This window comes from Taudactylus pleione, unplaced genomic scaffold, assembly GCF_031769625.1.
Source record: "Taudactylus pleione unplaced genomic scaffold, aTauple2 ptg000206l, whole genome shotgun sequence".
In the NCBI taxonomy this organism is placed as follows: domain Eukaryota; kingdom Metazoa; phylum Chordata; class Amphibia; order Anura; family Myobatrachidae; genus Taudactylus; species Taudactylus pleione.
Window position 1 is genome coordinate 7,797,828 of NW_028284608.1, and position 15,374 is coordinate 7,813,201.

At 44.5% G+C, this 15,374-nt stretch overlaps 1 protein-coding gene across 1 annotated transcript; it reads left to right on the plus strand.

Annotated features, from left to right (window-relative positions):
• The first annotated feature begins 1,217 nt into the window (after positions 1-1,217).
• Positions 1,218-14,575, plus strand: GZF1 (GDNF inducible zinc finger protein 1). The gene is made up of 6 exons (XM_088478072.1): positions 1,218-1,302; positions 3,937-5,307; positions 6,602-6,696; positions 10,485-10,652; positions 11,683-11,840; positions 13,867-14,575. The coding sequence occupies exons 2-6, from the start codon at positions 3,962-3,964 to the stop codon at positions 14,200-14,202; spliced, it is 2,103 nt and encodes a 700-aa protein (XP_088334198.1). The 5' UTR covers positions 1,218-1,302; positions 3,937-3,961; the 3' UTR covers positions 14,203-14,575.
• The last annotated feature ends 799 nt before the right edge of the window (positions 14,576-15,374 follow it).

Below are 15,374 nucleotides of genomic sequence, written 5' to 3' on the forward strand. Positions count from 1 at the left end.
AACTGTTGTAATTCCTACACCATTCACCTGATTTGGATGTAATTACCCTCAAATTAAATCTGAAAGTCTGCAGTTAAAGCACATCTTGTTTGTTTCATTTCAAAGCCATTGTGGTGGTGAATAGAGGCCAAAATATGAAAATTCTGTCAATGTCCCAATATTTATGCACCTGACTGTATATATGGCTAACGATATACCTCCCAACTTTTTCATCCCTTGAAGAGGGACACTTTGCGCACTGGAAAAGGGGCATGGGCATTGCTAGAATGGGCATGGCTTCCCAGAAATGGGGTGGAGCCTCATGGCAACCCCACATTTGTGTCATTATAGGGGGCGTGCCCAGCACTCTCCAAGATGCTGGGCAGCCCACACACTCTTACACAGGTGAACAGATGCCGTGCGCATGAGCACGGCATCAGTTCACCTTCTGGACACCCCAACTTCTCCCAGGTGGGACAGCGGGACAGTCCCAGAAAAACGGGACTGGCCTGCTCAAAGCGGGACAGTTGGGAGGTATGGCTAACGATGCTCCTCACCTCTATGGGGGGAATTCAAGCGCATCACTGGTGCCTGACGGAGCAATGCAATTGTTTGTCTGTTCAGGCACGCACAGCCACTGGCGCTGACATTTCTACTCGCAGCCCCCCCAAGCTAGCGAGCAGAAATGACCCAAAAGTGACCTGTTTAAGCGCTCAAACTGGACTTTTCATGGGCCGCGACAATGTTCCGTCATTTTGACGGGCTGCTAACTAGTTGACTAATAAAAAAAAAAGCCCTATTCTGTATATTATTTTTTACTCTTCAACCAGATTCTAGCTATCATTTTATAGAATGTACTAGATAAATGGTAGCTAGAATCTGATTGGTTGTCATAGGCAATTCCATACACTTTTTCTTTTAAGGAGATTTAGCATTTTTTCCTTTTCCCAAGGTCTTCATTCCTTCCCCAGATTACCTATCTGCCACACGTAAAATGGCGGCGCCATCCAGCGTACTCTTCACCATTTTTTCGAAGTCCGACAACGACGACAGATAAAAAAAAGCCTATACCGCTAACAAGGAGCCAGTCACAGCCCCGCTATAACCCGCTGCTGCGTGTGATGCCGTGTACATCTGCTCTGCCATTGGATATTTGCATAACGACTGCCGATTGGTTACGAACAAGGAAATGGGCGAGGTTATGTAAGGGTAGTGTTCGGCTGGGTTACCGTATATCCTCATCACTTCCGGTACACACCGTAATCACCTGTGACGGTGCGACACAGTGCGGCGCTGTACCAGCTTGCACGGTACAGCCGCAAGGTATGTGACTACACAGAGTTGTCAGTGTGCACAGATGTGAGTGGAGGCTCCTGTGGGGTTTATGGAATAGGGGTGAAAATCAGGAGGGGGCAATACATATACATTATACAAGCTGAGCCCCCTAAAATGTGTCTAAACTAAACTGTAAATGACAAAAAAAAGTGACATTTAATTGAAATCAACTCTTTATATCAGATGCTGCTCCACCACTTATTCCTAATTACTGTACATTGGGCCTGATTCAGAGACGTATGCTGTTGCAACCTTTGTCTTGGTACACAGCGGCTGTGCGAAATTAAGCTAACGCCGCAGGAGGTCTTGTGTAAAAAGACGCCTACTGCCAGCATCGCAGATCCGATGTTTGCGTCCAAAGACCCAGCATCGGATCACTCTGCGTGAACATCGCTCAGGATGAACGGTGTTTTCACTCTAAAGGGGCCAGTGAAGCCGCGTCGGAGTACTAACATATCACGCTTTAAATTGCTGCCTAGTCCACCCCCTCTTCCCCCCCCCCCCCCCCACAAACGGCCAGCTGCGACTTAGGGGGTGCTGCAAGAGATCTTGCAGGCTGAGTTTTGCACATGCCCAGTCGCCATCTGCGCATGCCACGCCATCGGAGATGTACGTAAACCATTGGGTTTGGGAACATACCTGGATTACGCACAACTGTGCATTAGAACCTTTTTACAAGGAGTGGTGAGTAGGAGGGACTTGTTTCTTGAGTACATATGGAGAAACAGATACATTGAGCAAATGCTTGCTATAAGGATGGGCATTGAATAGATCACCATGGCACCATCAGTACTTTACATCGATGGCAGGAAACCATTAATGAAAAAATCATTTTTGGTTTGACCCATCGATGGCATCACTGGTGGGGACACATACGGGTGAATCAGAGAAGTTGGTCAGGACTAAGTAAGGTGCGCCTAGGCTAAAGATATGAACAAGTGCATGCCTATTAGAGAAGAGGAGGACTCATTATACAGGGGCTATGTAAGTTGAGGACTTTGCACTCCTGTCATTCGGTTATCTACAGTATGGATACTACCGCACTTGAAACAGGCACCGAGTGGTATGGTGGAAGAGCTTCTGCAATGTCTTCCACTGCTCTATGGCTTTCCCCCAAATTCCTGTCCTCCTCCGTGCCCACACTGCATGCTTGGTACCACAGGGTCCTTAAACAGCTCCCAGACATCCGATTGATGGAGTTCTCTAGGGTGGGTCCACAGTTCGCTCAAGATAACCAAATCTCAAAATTGTAGAGGAGCGCAGTCCGGATTTTAAGAGGTGCCTGTATAACTATTGTGTACCAGAGTCAGGGATGTGTGCCAAGCTCTAATTCTGCACATGGGTACTGTGTGAGATGCCAGAGCTTGGACACATTTGTCCTCTTCCTTACTTGGTCTTCAGGAGGCAGTGCAGAAAATGACCTCAATGAATGGCATATGTCAGCACTATTTGAGTACCCTGGTGTCAACGGACACCTATAAATATGCACATGTGCCAGCTCTCAAGGTACACAAAGAAGTGTAGTCGGAATGGCATTGCTGATTTTTCCTTGCACTCCATAGAGGTGCAAAATTGTCGATGTTGCGGTACCGTATTCTACCATAGTGTGTGCAGCCACATAATGCAGGTAATTGAATATAGGCTTCAGAGTCTTCGTGTTGCTGCTAAAAAGCCGGCAAGGCAGGGTGCTGGGATTGCTGTCCAAAAGGGGTGTGACCAATAGGGGAGGGGCATGTCCTTGTGCCACACGCCCCTAATTCCTCACGTGTCCAGCATTTACGGAGATGCTGGGCTTCCCTCAAGTTCTTCTCTCACGGTGAATAGATGGCGTGCACCTGCGCACTGTGTCTATTCACTGGGCGGTGATCTGTCACTGCAACTATTCCCACCAGTGGGACACTGCTGCTGGCGGGTGGGGAAGGCTAAGGACATCCTGTTTTAGTGGAGTGCCGCTAAAAGAGCCTAGCGGGAACACTAGAGTCTCATGGTTTTGAGCCATTTATCACTGTCACAGTGATTGGAGACTTTCACTCGGTAGCCGATCATCATTTTAACTATCTTTTAGGAGGCCTGTCTATTGCTCAAACCAGATGCCATGTGGCTCTTTTAGATGGACTTATCTTCCTCCATAGACTGACTGACTACCCATCTATCTGTGGTTAGCATTGCTGTCTCACAACACTGTGGTCATCAGGTCAATTACCGACCAGGGCCCTTTCTTTGTGGTTTGCAAGTTTTCCCCGTATCATTGTGTGTTAGGGAAGTTCGACTGTAAGCTCCATTGGGACATGGACTGATGTGAATGACAAATACTTTATGTACAGCACTGTGTAAAAATGAAGGCGCTGTATAAATAAACAATACTAAAAGTTAATTTGCCACATCTTGCACATCAAATATTCCATTTCACTATATATCAATCTGAAGGTTGAGCCATGAGCTTTCATATTAAGCACACATAAGATCACAGATATGTATGGTCCCATTTGGTAGAATGATTTTTATTTTCACATTCGTTTACATGATTAATCTTGAGTTAAAAAGGCATGTTACCGCCAGTGGTTACATAGCCTAACAATCCCTGAATTTAGGTCAATAAATTACTTTCTCTGTTTGCTTCAGGCAGGTTCCAGAGAGACTTATTACAATGGAAAGTGCTGCGGTCTTGTTAGAGTCCAAGTCACTGCCTGTTCATCTCCTGAATGAAATGTACCAGCTGCGGCTACTTGGCCACTTGTGTGACGTGACTGTTCGAGTGGAGCATCAGGGGAACAGGGAAGAGTTTGCTGCCCATAAATCTGTCCTGGCTGCCTCCAGCAAGTACTTCAAAGAGGTCTTCATCAATGACCATCTCCTGGGTGGCACCACTACTTCTGTATTGTTGAGTGAAGTGGCGACTGTGGACTTCGCCTCATTCCTGGAGTTTGTCTACACTGCCAGTGTAGAAGTGGAAGAAAACCGAGTACAGAGGATGATTGATATAGCTGACAAGCTCAAATGTATCAATCTGGCCGAAACCTGCATTCAGCATAAGAAGCAGATGCTGGAGGAATCCGTGTGGTTGGACCTGCAAAATATTACTGAATCCCAGGAGGCCGAAGAAGACATTCATGAACTGCAAATAAACTCGCTGGCAGAGATCCAGTCTCCTGGAGAAGAAGACGTTCCAGGTACAAATAATGCCAACAACCTTCCCTGTTCACCAGAAAAAAAAACTACCGTGGAGTCATGCGAAGAGCCCTCGATAGCTACAGTTTTGGAAGAGTATGTAGAAAAAAAGACAGATCCCTTGAAGCTTTCAAGCCCAAAATCCAGGAGATCCAGCGGCCGCCTCGCTGGGAAAAAAGCAGTTGTCGAGATCCCTAAGAAGAAGTACACCAGGAGACTACGGGAACAACAGGATATCGAAGAGGTCAACTCCTTGCTGAATGGCATCGGAAAAGAACAGAGCCTGTGTAATGACGAGCTGATGGATGAGCAGGCGGAGGACAGTATAAAGGCTGAAGAAGATGAAGACAGTCCCGACGAACTCGAGGAAAGTGAGAAAAAGCCTGATGAAGATAACCAATGCAGTAAGGCAGTCTCGTGCCCCATCTGTGGGGAAAACTTTCTAGATGAAAAAAGTTACCTGAGGCACTCTAAGCAGAATCACGGGGGCTCAGAGGAAATCTACCAGTGTGAGATCTGCACTCAGACGTTTGCTAATCGATGCAACCTGAAAAGCCACCAGCGCCACGTCCACAGCAACGAGCGCCAGTTTCCTTGTGAGCTCTGCGGCAAAAAGTTTAAAAGGAAAAAAGACATCAAGAGGCACATTTTGCAGGTCCACGAGGGCGGCGGGGAGAGGCATTACTGCCAGCAGTGCGGGAAGGGGCTGAGCTCCAAAACCGCTTTGAGGATTCATGAGAGAACGCACACAGGGGACAAGCCCTTCGGATGTTCACATTGTGAGGCCAAGTTTTCCCAGACTTCTGCACTTAAAACACATATGAGGTAGGAACTGGCCCTTTAACACAATTATAAGGGGGAGACTTACCCACCCCTTCTAAAGACCACAAGTGGAGAAGCTGCCCATAGCAACCAATCAAATTGTAGCTATCCTTTATCTAGTACATGCTATAAAATATTAGCTAGAAGCTGATTGGTACTATGGGCAACATCAAGGTTTAAGGTGGAGCTAATTTGGGAAAATTAATGTATTTATTTTTATAAATCTCTGTATTCATCCATTTGAAAGTGATAAATATCTCACATTAAAGTATAGTAAAGAGAGTTTATGTATTGTGCCGAACATAAGATTACTCACTGACCCAACCCATGAACTGCGAGGGGGGAAATACGTTCACAAAGTTATGCCCAGATTCATTGGGCAGAATTCAATTGTTTTCAGCCCCCTTCGTGCCCAATAGAGATACCGTGTTTCCCCGATAATATTACACTGGTTTTTTTTTTTGTCCAAAAAACTCCATAGGGCTAATTTTCTGGGTAGGGCTTATTTTATTTAGCATTGACAGCAATTTCAATAAATCAATACAATTCTTTACTTACCTTTATTTTTTTGCTCTCCGCGGCGCTGCTGTAAATGACGCTGCCATGCCCGCCAGCTGCCGCGCGCTCACTGTGAGAGACGCTGCAGCTGTGATTGGATGCCGCTGTTAAAGATTTAACAGCGGCATCCATTTCATGGGGGGAGGGGGGGCGGAGCTGGGGGCATTTTAGTGTAGCGCAGGCAGGGACCGGACAAAATGGGGATTTTGTTAGGTCTTATTTTCGGGGTAGGGCTTATTTTGGACTGTTTTCCAAAAGTAAGGGTAGGGCTTATTTTCGGGGTAGGTCTTATTATCGGGGAAACACGGTATTCAATTGTTGCTCCTGTCGGGCACGATCAGCCACAGGGGGTGCGAACTGAAGTGGGTGAAAAGTGACCTGTTTGGGCGCACAAATGGCACTTTTCGCGATCGCGCCCAGCACTTTGGTCGGGGGAAGCCATTTTACGCGGCTAAACCCGACTACTCTGGGCGCGATCAGCGCGAAAAGCAGGAACAATTGAATAGCGGCCCACGATCTCCCATCACTTTAGACGGGAGATCAGGACCACGAAAACAATTGAATACCGCCCAATGAGTGATTTCTGACAGTCTTCTGACTATACATGACTGTTCTTATCATATTCTATGTTGTATAGGTTATTGTAGCCAGCTGATCCACCCTTGTGCATACACACTATAGCTTGCTTGGTATTTCCATACCGGGTAATATAACAGGATTTTTGTTTTCTTCCTCCCAGAATCCACACTGGAGAGAAACCATTTGTCTGTGAAGAGTGTGGAGCAAAATTTACACAGAATCACATGCTTATATACCATAAGCGGTGTCACACAGGTAACAGAGTGCAGACTTCATGTATTATTTGTCCCATATAATATGATTTGTTGCATAGAGCCACATTGTACACTGAATCCATTTGTTTCCCGGAATCCCCATCTTTCCTTTAAGCTGTTTTCCCATTGGCTGGAAAACCACTGCAGGAACTGTTGGGCAGAGTAGTACATGTTCCCCGTAACTGGAGCATGGTGCAGGCAGAGTGAGGGCTATAGAAGACGCCTGCTCTACATTTCTGTCAGTCAGTTGGTATGTGGGACTATGGGGTCTAGTTACTAAGCAGTGTTAGGAGACCGAATGAAAAGTGATAAGTCTGTGATAAGGTGCCAGCCAATCAGCTCCCAACTGTCATTTTTCAAACACAGCCTGTGAGATGGCAGTTGGGAGCTGATTGGCTGGCACCTTATCACTTTCTTATCACTTTTCACTCTTTCTCCTAACACTGCTTAGTAACTAGACCCCTATGATTGTGTTGTTCCATGAGGGCACAATGTACACAATAATATATAGTAGGGATACGCTATTGCTTTTGTTCATCCTTAATTGTATTACAAAGCGGAGGATATGAAAAAGAAAGGGAGGGAGGGGTACACCATAAATCACATAGGAGTCTATTTACTAAGCCTTGGATAGAGATAAACTACCAGCCAATCCGCTTCTAACTGCCATGTCACAGGTTGTGTTTGAAAAATGTCAGTAGCTGGTAGGTTGGTACTTTATCTCCATCCAAGGCTTAGTAAATAGACCCCTTAAAGACAAAGTCAAACATTAAACAAAGTAGTGTGAAGCCATAGAATTAATAATTATGAGCCAAATTCCTCACAAGAGAACATAAGTACAATACACAACAATGAAGTCACATGATACCATTTCTTAGGCATTAGAGCCAGGTATAGGACATTGCCCTGCACTAGCAGCTAACCGTTTCTCTCCCTAATAGTCCACCCAAACCATCTCATCAGTGGATTATTGGCTGAAGAGGAGTAGGGGTATCCCGCAGTTTCTAATTCACAATGAGCGTGTACCTGGGACTCAATAGTTTCCAGGCTCGGCACAGCTGCTGAAAGCAAATGATGGGCAATGAGTGCTTTAGTCACTATTAGAGTATGCCCCATCACATACCTATCGCCACAGTTGATATTCCCTTGGTATACATGAAACAGTGCCAGAAGTGGATCCAGGGCTGCTCTCATTCCAGCAGCTCTAGCGATCAACCTAAACATATCGCTCCACAATGGGACCAGAGCTGGACAGGCCCGAAACACAAGATAAATAGCCCCTACATGTCCACGGTTTGACCAGGAGTGGTTAGAAAGGGAAGGACACATATTTGGAGCTTATCGGGTTAAATACAATCTAAGTAAAAGTTGAAAAACACAATTCAACATGAGAGATGCACTTACAGGTGTGTCCTCATACATCTAGCCTCAATTCGCCACGCAGCGCGGCTTGCCTGGCGAGCGTCTTTTTTTTGGGGGGCCAAAAATGTCACAATGCGATGTGACTAGGACGCACCAGCAGACTGTGCTGATTCATTTGAGACACTTGTATAACTGTGTGCGACTGAGTCTGTATATGAAGCACAATGGTACTTGGAATGAAAAAAGCTGCGACCGCTACATTGTATCCCTTCTTATACGGATTCAGGGACTCAGGTGCACACAGATATACAAGTGTCACATATCAAATTACTCAGCACAGTCTGCTGGTGCGTCCTAGTCAAAAAAGACGTCCGGAGCTAGCAGAGACTCACAGGACCTGACTTTTTAGTGCAACTGCAGCAAAAAATATAGAAGGAGACATCTGTAGATAAGTGACAGCAGAGAGGGACCAGGAGAGGTTGGAGAATTCAAAGCTTTATTGACTTGTCCCAATAGACCAGGGGTCTTCAACCTTGGCCCTCCAGCTGCTGTGGAACTACACATCCCAGCATGCACTGCCATAGTTTTAGCATGCTGTTATATCAAAAAGGTGGCAGTGCATGCTGGGATGTGTAGTTCTACAACAGCTGGAGGGCCAAGGTTGAAGACCCCTGCAATAGACTATACCACCACAAGATATAACCGCTTAATAACCTAACCGATGTAAATCGCTCAAGAATGTATCTTGAAAGTGAGTGCTAGAGATTGTGAGCTCAACTGTAAGCTTTGCAACCCGTAATTGCAGATGTTTATAAAAACCCAAGGAAAAAGCGAAAACATGGCTGGCGTACACTAAAGTATTTCTTATAACATACGGGTTTTACCCATGACACACACTTCACATAATAAAGCGATAACATCAGAACTCACAGTTTATACATTTAGCACTTACAGGAGTTAATACATACAGTCAGGTGCGTAAATATTGGGACATTGACAGAATTTTCATATTTTGGCCTCTATTCACCACCACAATGGCTTTGAAATGAAACAAACAAGATGTGCTTTAACTGTAGACTTTCAGATTTAATTTGAGGGTAATTACATCCAAATCGGGTGAACGGTGTAGGAATTACAACGGTTTCTATATGTGCCTCCCACTTTTTAAGGGGCCAAAAGTGGGACTATCAACTCAAAAGCTATTTCATGGACAGGTGTGGGCTATTCCCTCGTTGTTTCATTATCAATTAAGCAGGTAAAAGGTCTGGAGTTGATTCTAGGTGTGACATTTGCATTTGGAATCAGTTGCTGTCGACTCTCAATATGAGATCCAAAGAGCTGTCACTATCAGTGAAGCAAGCTATCATTAGGCTGAAAAATCAAAACAAACCCATCAGAGAGATAGCAAAAACATTAGGTGTGGCCAAATCAACTGTTTGGAACATTCTTAAAAAGAAAGAACGCACCGGAGACCTCAGCAACACCAAAGGACCCGGAAGACCACGGAAAACAACTGTGGAAGGCACATATAGAAACCGTTGTAATTCCTACACCGTTCACCTGATTTGGATGTAATTAACCTCAAATTAAATCTGAAAGTCTGCAGTTAAAGCACATCTTGTTTGTTTCATTTCAAAGCCATTGTGGTGGTGAATAGAGGCCAAAATATGAAAATTCTGTCAATGTCCCAATATTTATGCACCTGACTGTATATTAGAATCACTTGAATATTACAACAAGATGAAACTTATTCTTTAAAAACAACTTTTTTTAAACTTCTATATTTTGTTAGTTTCTCTTTTTGAAAGTGGTTCCCTTCATAAGGAATGATTTACGGAAGGGAGAAGTATCTATCTCACAAGGAGGGGCGGTATGATACTCTGATACTATTTTCTCATCCCATATAGAATCGGAACGCCGCAAGTATTGGTGGTACTTTATGCAAGGCTGTTATGCTGCATGCAGCCCCCTCTGTGCACTGCGCTTCATCAGATATTCAACTGCTATCTGTTGAGGTCACCTGTCACGGTTACGGATCTTGTTTACGGCAACCTCAGTATGCTACTGCCATGACCAGAATTCCAGGATATCCTTCGCCCCTGTCACGACTGGCAGAAACCTGCCAAAAACAAATGATACAGACCAGAGCAGATACTGGTGCAGTGCAGTTCCTACATACAGCCAGCAGATGGTGATATTTGCCATTCATTATAGGCAGCACATCGTTTGTTCTGGAGTAGTGAAGGACATTTGCTGGCTGGTGTGAAGGTATTTCTCAGCACACTAGACGATGACCTACATTGCATAGATTATTTACATTTTGTTTGCTTAACAAAATTACACATTGTTTTACCATAATTTGTATTGAAAGTAAATTTTTAACACTCTGGAGTAAAGTATTTATTTTCCCTTCTGTTGCTGGCACAGGAGAGCGGCCCTTCATGTGTGAGACCTGCGGGAAAAGCTTCGCCTCCAAAGAATACCTAAAGCATCACAACCGCATACACACGGGCGCCAAACCATTTAAATGTGATATCTGCTTCAGGACGTTTGCCCAGAGGAATTCTCTTTACCAACACATTAAAGTTCACACTGGTAATACTCATTTAGTCTCTGTTTTGAAAGAAAATGATTTATTGAACAGTGGGCCTGATTCAGAGCCGCTCGTAAGCGGCCGCTCGTTCGTTCCGACCGATGTTCGCACAACTGCGCATGCGTACGGATTTTAATACGCATGCGCGAACCAGTCAATGCGGCCGAAAATCGTTTGTTCACTAAATAGCGAATGCCTGCTATTTTGAGTGACAGTAGGAGGCGTATGTGGGTGGTAACAGGGGAAGGTGCTTGAAAACTGGGAGTGGAGATCCGAACGCAGGCGTGCTTAAAGGTCAAAACAGGCGTTTTATGGGTGTGCATAATTAATACAGCAGCGTCATTGACCACGTCACTTGGTTGATTTATAGTCAGAACTGCTCGCAAAATTGTGGTAGGAAAAACCAACCCCAAGAATAGCGAGCAGTTCATACCCTGGTCGATGTACTCGATTAATCTAATAAATAGCGGACATGAAGTAGGATGCGAGCGGCCAGGGGGCGTATTTTTTCAAAAAACGACCGCAAGTTTGGTTCGCTCGTTCAGACCTAGAGGCGTGAACAGACCGCAAAGAGCGAACGGTTGATTTGAATAGCCACCCCTATTTTCTGGACGAGCGAGCGCTAATTGCGTCCGGCTCTGAATCAGGCCCAGTGTGTTTAGCTAAGGATGGCGATTACTTTGGCTCGTGCACCTGCCATGTTGTATCACAGGAGGGAAGGGCCTTTCAGCACTGTGATGTGTGATCAATGCCGGCACCAACTGCGACTTGTGCAGACTGTAATACAGTGCAGCCTTTTCCTATCGTATTGGTAACTGATGATTTGCTATGTAATGGCTAGGGAGCCCTGGAGGCATAGGAAAGCCTATGATATTTAGCTGAGGTGTGAGGACACAAGTCATTATGTTGCTCATGGTACTTGCCAGACGCCAGTTATGATGTGAGGGGAGGAAGAATGTCTTTATCCTATTAGATACTGTAAGATGTGAGAAATCTGGGCTAATGCCGTGTACAATTCTATCCTACATTCAGGAGAACGCCCCTATTGTTGCAATCAATGTGGAAAACAATTCACTCAGCTGAACGCACTACAGCGGCACAATCGCATCCACACCGGAGAGAAGCCGTTCATGTGCATTGCGTGTCAGCGGACCTTTACTGACAAGTCCACGCTCCGCAGGCACACCACGGTGAGAGAGCTGCTCAAACGTGCTATGATTCAGTGTGTTTGTGTATATACACAAGGTGGCCATGATTAACCTTCCCCTATTCAGAGACGGCTGTAGCTTGATCTAACAACCAGGATGTCACCAACTTTGGAAGGGAGACTAATTAGAACATGGGAAGCAGAGAAAAAGGTTTAAGTGCAAAAAGTCTCCATTAGGGGGAATATGGGCCTGATTCAGAACTATGCTAATGTTATCTGGTATATATGGGTCCAATTCTGAGCCGTGCGCTAACGTTATCGGGAATATGGGCCTGATTCAGAATTGTGCTAACGTTATCGGGAATATGGGCCTGCTTCAGAGCTGTACACTAACGTTATCGGGAATATGGGCCTGCTTCAGAGCTGTACGCTAACGTTATCGGGAATATGGGCCTGCTTCAGAGCTGTACGCTACCGTTATCGGGAATATGGGCCTGATTCAGAACTGTGCTAACGTTATCGGGAATATGGGCCTGATTCAGAGCTGTACGCTAACGTTATCGGGAATATGGGCCTGATTCAGAGCTGTACGCTAACGTTATCGGGAATATGGGCCTGATTCAGAGCTGTACGCTACCGTTATTGGGAATATGGGCCTGATTCAGAACTATGCTAACGTTATCGGGAATATGGACCTGATTCAGAGCTGTACGCTAACGTTATCGGGAATATGGGCCTGATTCAGAACTGCGCTAACGTTATCGGGAATATGGGCCTGATTCAGAACTATGCTAACGTTATCGGGAATATGGGCCTGATTCAGAGCTGTACGCTAACGTTATCGGGAATATGGGCCTGATTCAGAGCTGTACGCTAACGTTATCGTGAATATGGGCCTGATTCAGAACTGTACGCTAACATTATCGGGAATATGGACCTGATTCAGAGCTGTACGCTAACGTTATCGGGAATATGGGCCTGATTCAGAACTGTGCTAACGTTATCGGGAATATGGGCCTGATTCAGAACTATGCTACCGTTATCGTGAATATGGGCCTGATTCAGAACTGTGCTACCGTTATCGGGAATAATGGCCTGATTCGGAGCCGTGCGCTAACATTATCGGGAATATGTGCTTGATTCAAAAATATGCTAATGTTATCGGGAATATGGGCCTGATTCAGAACTATGCTACCGTTATCAGGAATATGGGCCTGATTCAGAACTATGCTAACGTTTATCGGGAATATGGGCCAGATTCGGAGCCGTGCGCTAACGTTATCAGGAATATGGGCCAGATTCGGAGCCGTGCGCTAACGTTATCAGGAATATGGGCCAGATTCGGAGCCGTACGTGAACGTTATCGGGGATATGGGCCTGATTCTGTGACGCACGCTAATGATCCCGTACGCAACTACTGTGCGAAAATATGGAAATGACGCAAACAAATATACTGAGACGCCCATCTGCGGCTTCACAAATCCAAGCATCTGCGCATAAACAAGCCGCATCGGTCACAGATCCTATGATCATCGGACTTCTGAATAGCCCTATGGTCGGGCAACATCTCCATTTCTAAAAACCCGCACTTTAGTAAATAGAGAGAGTGAATGTGAGTGTGTGTGTCTGTATAATTCGATGACAATACATTGATGGCAGAATCTATAAAGTACTGTAGAACGAGAAGGTATAAACTTTGAATGAATTGGAAAGCCTTTATATAAATTGTTAATTTGCTATTAATGAATATAGTAGGCCATTAAATAAATGCTAATAAATAAAATAATTATTTAATTAAAACCAGACCAAAGTTTTGTTTTTCTTTTTTTAACCCTTTATATGTATCTCATGTCAGCGTCATCTCTTGCAGCCTGTACAGATTTATCTGAGTTTTATACATTTTGTTCTTTCATTTCTTACGTCTTGTCCTAAATCCTCATTTTGCAGGTCTTAAGTGCTGTCAGATTGTACCACCAAAAGGTTAATGTTATTTGCTTTCATACAAACACACCCATGAGAGTATTATTGTGTATTCTCACATCTGTTATTAATGTTTCTTTTTATTAAAGATCCATGACAAAAACATGCCATGGAAGTCATTCCTTGTTGTCCTGGATCCGAAGGCTGAAGACGGGGACAAGTCAGAGCTTACTGAAGACGATGGTGAGGATTCGCCGAAACCTGAAGAAAAGCTGGCGTATGCCGAGAACGGCCACTACCAGAATCTGACGGTCGTGCCGGGAACTGTAGACTTATTGCACGAAACCAACACTACCTCTATTTTGGGCTGTAAGGCAGACTGCACCATTATACCTCAGGACGTGTACATAGCCACCACATTAAGCCACCTGACCGTCCTACACACACAGACTGAATCTATCCAAGCAATGGTCAGCTTGGAGTAACTTAGGTCATCATTTGCGACTAAAGCTGGGTCTGAAGCGGCAGTGTGGGGGGGACGGGTATATGTCCAGCAATATACACTTTGGAGATGTATCAAGCCTTTTAAAGATTGGCCAAGTTACCTATCACATTCTGCCTATCATTTTATAGATTGTGCTTGATAAATGATAGCTAGAAGCTGATTGGTTGCGAGGGGCACTTGTACGCTCTTTTAAGCGGCTTGATATCTCCCCCTTCATATTTTACCTCTGTTCGTAAACTCCTATAAACTTTTTGGTATACTGTACCAAGAAAATTCTGCATTATTTTTGTATGCAGGCTGTTGTTGTTTCATTGTCCTGAATGACGGACTTTTGAGAATAAATTTCCATTCCAAAACTCACATAAAAGTGTGTGTAATTGTATATCTGAAATGAAAGATTAGGCAGTACACAACCTAATAGGAGGGATGTGTAGCAATGACGTACAGTAGTGCAACACCTGTATTCACTAACCCTGCATTCAAGTGCTTAAGTTGCAACCCACACTTGCATCTATTGGAGGTTCATTTAAGTACTGCAAAAACTGAGGCTCTGCCATACTTCTTTGTTTTCCTAGCTCATTTCAAGGTGCACACCCATTTGTATTGGAGGCAAAAACACCGGTTGCTTGACCAATTTTTTTAAATAAAAATTTTTTTGTCAGTTATCTCCCCTATATGCCAATACTCCAGAGCCACTAATTATTATTATTTATTTTTTTTACTTGCTTCCTTTTTACAATGGTGGCCGTCTTTAAATCATGGCAAACAGTGATTTTTGTGCTTCTAGGCATTTACGCAAATATCTCAGGACTGGGATGTGGTAGAGCCATGGAACAATAACCATTTTTCCCAGCAACATTTGGGCTACATCTTTGGTCTGGTGCATAGGTTACCTTATTTCACTTTAATGGTGAATAAAAGGGCCCAACAAGAACAAAATATTTGCAACAATATGACTTCTCAGGGTGCCATTAGTTTAGCTTGGGAAGAAATATCAGGTTTCAGTTTTTTTGTGAGAGGTACATAATCACAGCGGATAAAATAATATGGAATGCTCACATTAGACATCAATATGGCGTTACATCACCACCTGCTTTAATGACAGCTGGGATTTTCCTAGGCATGCTATCAATATGACTCTGGATCACATTG